The following is a 2,514-nucleotide window of genomic DNA, read 5'->3' on the forward strand; positions in this document are numbered from 1 at the left end:
TGAGGTTTTTGTCATCGTGTACTCTACCTTTCCACGATTTTGCCACATGTTCATGATGAATACTAACCTTTGTAACGGTCCGCTATAGGCGGCGGATGTGCGTTCAAAGTATAACATTCCGTTATAGACGGAAGTACGTTCATAGTACGTATGTTTACTTGGTTGGTAATACATTGCATGCAAATAAGCAAAGCCCGGGCTCTGTGTCGATAGATAATTTATTGAATATCAAGACCAGTGAAACCATTCAGCGTCGAGCATGCTTTTCTCTGAAGGGATCTGTTGACCTTCTTGTTTGACGTCGCACGTTACACCTTACAATATATCTGTACTTGTCAGTAGCCTAAGCATGTACAGTCGAACCCCGTTGGCTCGAACTCGCTTGGCTCGAATTCCTCGTTGGCTCGAACTGGATGTTGACGGACAGATTTATTTATACTGAAGGCAAGCATTCCCGCTTGGCTCGTATTGTTCGAGGCTCGAGGTACTTACCCCGGTCCCTGCGAGCTCGAGCCAACGAGGTTTGACTGTATAGCCTTAAAACTATGAATATCCATTAATATCATCTACTTGCATTTCAGATATTTTGATCGCAGACGTGGAAAAGTATGTAAAGATTGTCTAACCTTTGCCACATACCGGTGAATCTCTTGCTTGTTCCTCGCCAACTTACGAGCTGCCGAAGTGAACGTCCCTGCAATGAGAGGCCATGGGTACGACGGGTCGTAAACATGTCTGGCTGTCACCGCGGTGTTAAATCCCGCATACAGCAGGTAGTTCACAGGGCTATTTAAACACGCTGCAAGGCCCATTCCCTGAATCGTGCAATTATTCACGCGTCAAAAGAACACCACGCGAGGAATATGATGACGACCGTCCAGGAAATTGGCTTTTGTTTCGGCTACTCGGCCAAGCGGCTATTACGATTTCAAGAATTACTTGGTGATAGTGACGCGGGTCGGGCTGAAATGGAAAGGAGGACCAAGCTCAAAACTTTGTGCGAGACCCGGTGGGCTGCCAGGGCAGATGCCCTTTTTACATTCAAAGCTGCCTTTGGGACGGTTGTGCGCACACTTGAGGATTTAGCTCTGCACAATGATGCCAAAGCTGGCGCTTATTAAGAAGCTATAACGCAGTTCAGCTTCAAAATAACGCTGATGACCGTAAAACATGTTCTATCTGCATGCGTGCTTCTCTCCGAACAGCTTCAGGCTTCTTCGTGCAATCTGTTGCAAGCTGCTGCGGAAGCTGAGGTTGTAAAAACTCAAGTGGAGGCAGAACGAATTGATCCCCTGGTATGGCACGCGCTGTTTGAAAAAGCCTTGGGAATGGCCAGCTCCATTGATGTTGAACCAACGTTTCCCCGTGTTGAACGACAGCAAAACCGCCCTAATGCACCGGCTGCCAATGCATTTGATTACTGGCGGGTTAACATGTATCTGCCGTTTGTTGATCACCTACTGACGGAACTTCAGCAACGACTTTTACAAAGAAATGAGAGGTATGTCATACAGTACATTCTGCCAAATCGCATAGGGGATCTCAGTTACCAACGTGCCGAGGAAATTTTCACAGCAGCACAGGAAGACCTAGCCGTCAACAAGGAAACGTTTGTTAGAGAATGTCAGCGCTGGAAAACCCGATGTGAGCATACTCAGCTTCCACTTTCTCTAGAAAGCGTACTAATCGATCTGCCGGACGACCTATACCCAAATGTTGCTCGTCGTTTCCATCTGCTGCTTGCGATGGCAGTACCAACTGCCTCTTCCGAACGATCGTTCAGTAGTATGAGACGTCTCAAAACGTACTTGAGATCCACCATGACTTCTAAACGCATGTCTGGGCTTGGTCTTTTGAATGTGCATAAAGACAGAGAACTTAATGCAGCAACAGTTATAGACATGTTCGCCCAGAGGAAGAATAGGCGTCTGGCTTTACTTTTTAATGACAACTAAGCTAAAAATTGCATAAAGATTGATATCGTAATAAAAAGGAGGTAAACGTTGCTTCTCTGTGCTCGATAGTTTACTGAGCCCAAATCAATCACTTGGTTACTACAAAATCGCCGGCCTCGAATCTATAAATCCCTCCAAATACACCGCGCTCACCATTTAGTTCCATTTTATTCCCGGGGATGCCTCCGATCCCCACACACACACACACACCGGCTACAGGGGGATCCTCTCCCCCTTTCGTGCGTAACTTTCAGTCAAGCCTGGCCACGCCCCTGGTTAAGGTGTCTTATTATTAGTATTATATATTAATCTACTACTGGACTCGTATGTGAACTGATGCAAATTGCTTCCATTAAAGCTGCACTCTCATAGATGTACCGTTTTTACAACTTTTTTCATTTTTTTTTTTTTTTGGAAAGAGCAAATTTTGGCGTTAATATCTGCCTAACAATGATAAAAGATTGCTGACAATAGATCAGATCGCAGATGTTCATACATATGTTCGAAAATTAATGTTTTATGGCTTAAACTGTTACTAAAGGTTTAAGAAAAATGCATA

General features: G+C 44.9%; 1 protein-coding gene across 1 annotated transcript; it reads left to right on the plus strand.

Annotated features, from left to right (window-relative positions):
- Positions 1 to 1,157: 1,157 nt before the first annotated feature.
- Positions 1,158 to 1,955, plus strand: LOC128237929 (52 kDa repressor of the inhibitor of the protein kinase-like). Its single transcript, XM_052953504.1, has one exon. The coding sequence runs from the start codon at positions 1,158 to 1,160 to the stop codon at positions 1,953 to 1,955; it is 798 nt and encodes a 265-aa protein (XP_052809464.1).
- Positions 1,956 to 2,514: the final 559 nt, after the last annotated feature.

This window comes from Mya arenaria, chromosome 6, assembly GCF_026914265.1.
Source record: "Mya arenaria isolate MELC-2E11 chromosome 6, ASM2691426v1".
Classification (NCBI taxonomy): Eukaryota; Metazoa; Mollusca; class Bivalvia; order Myida; family Myidae; genus Mya; species Mya arenaria.

Coding starts and splice junctions, on each gene's coding strand:
- LOC128237929 (XM_052953504.1), top strand. CDS start 1,158: ATGACCGTAAAACATGTTCTATCTGCATGCGTGCTTCTCTCCGAACAG.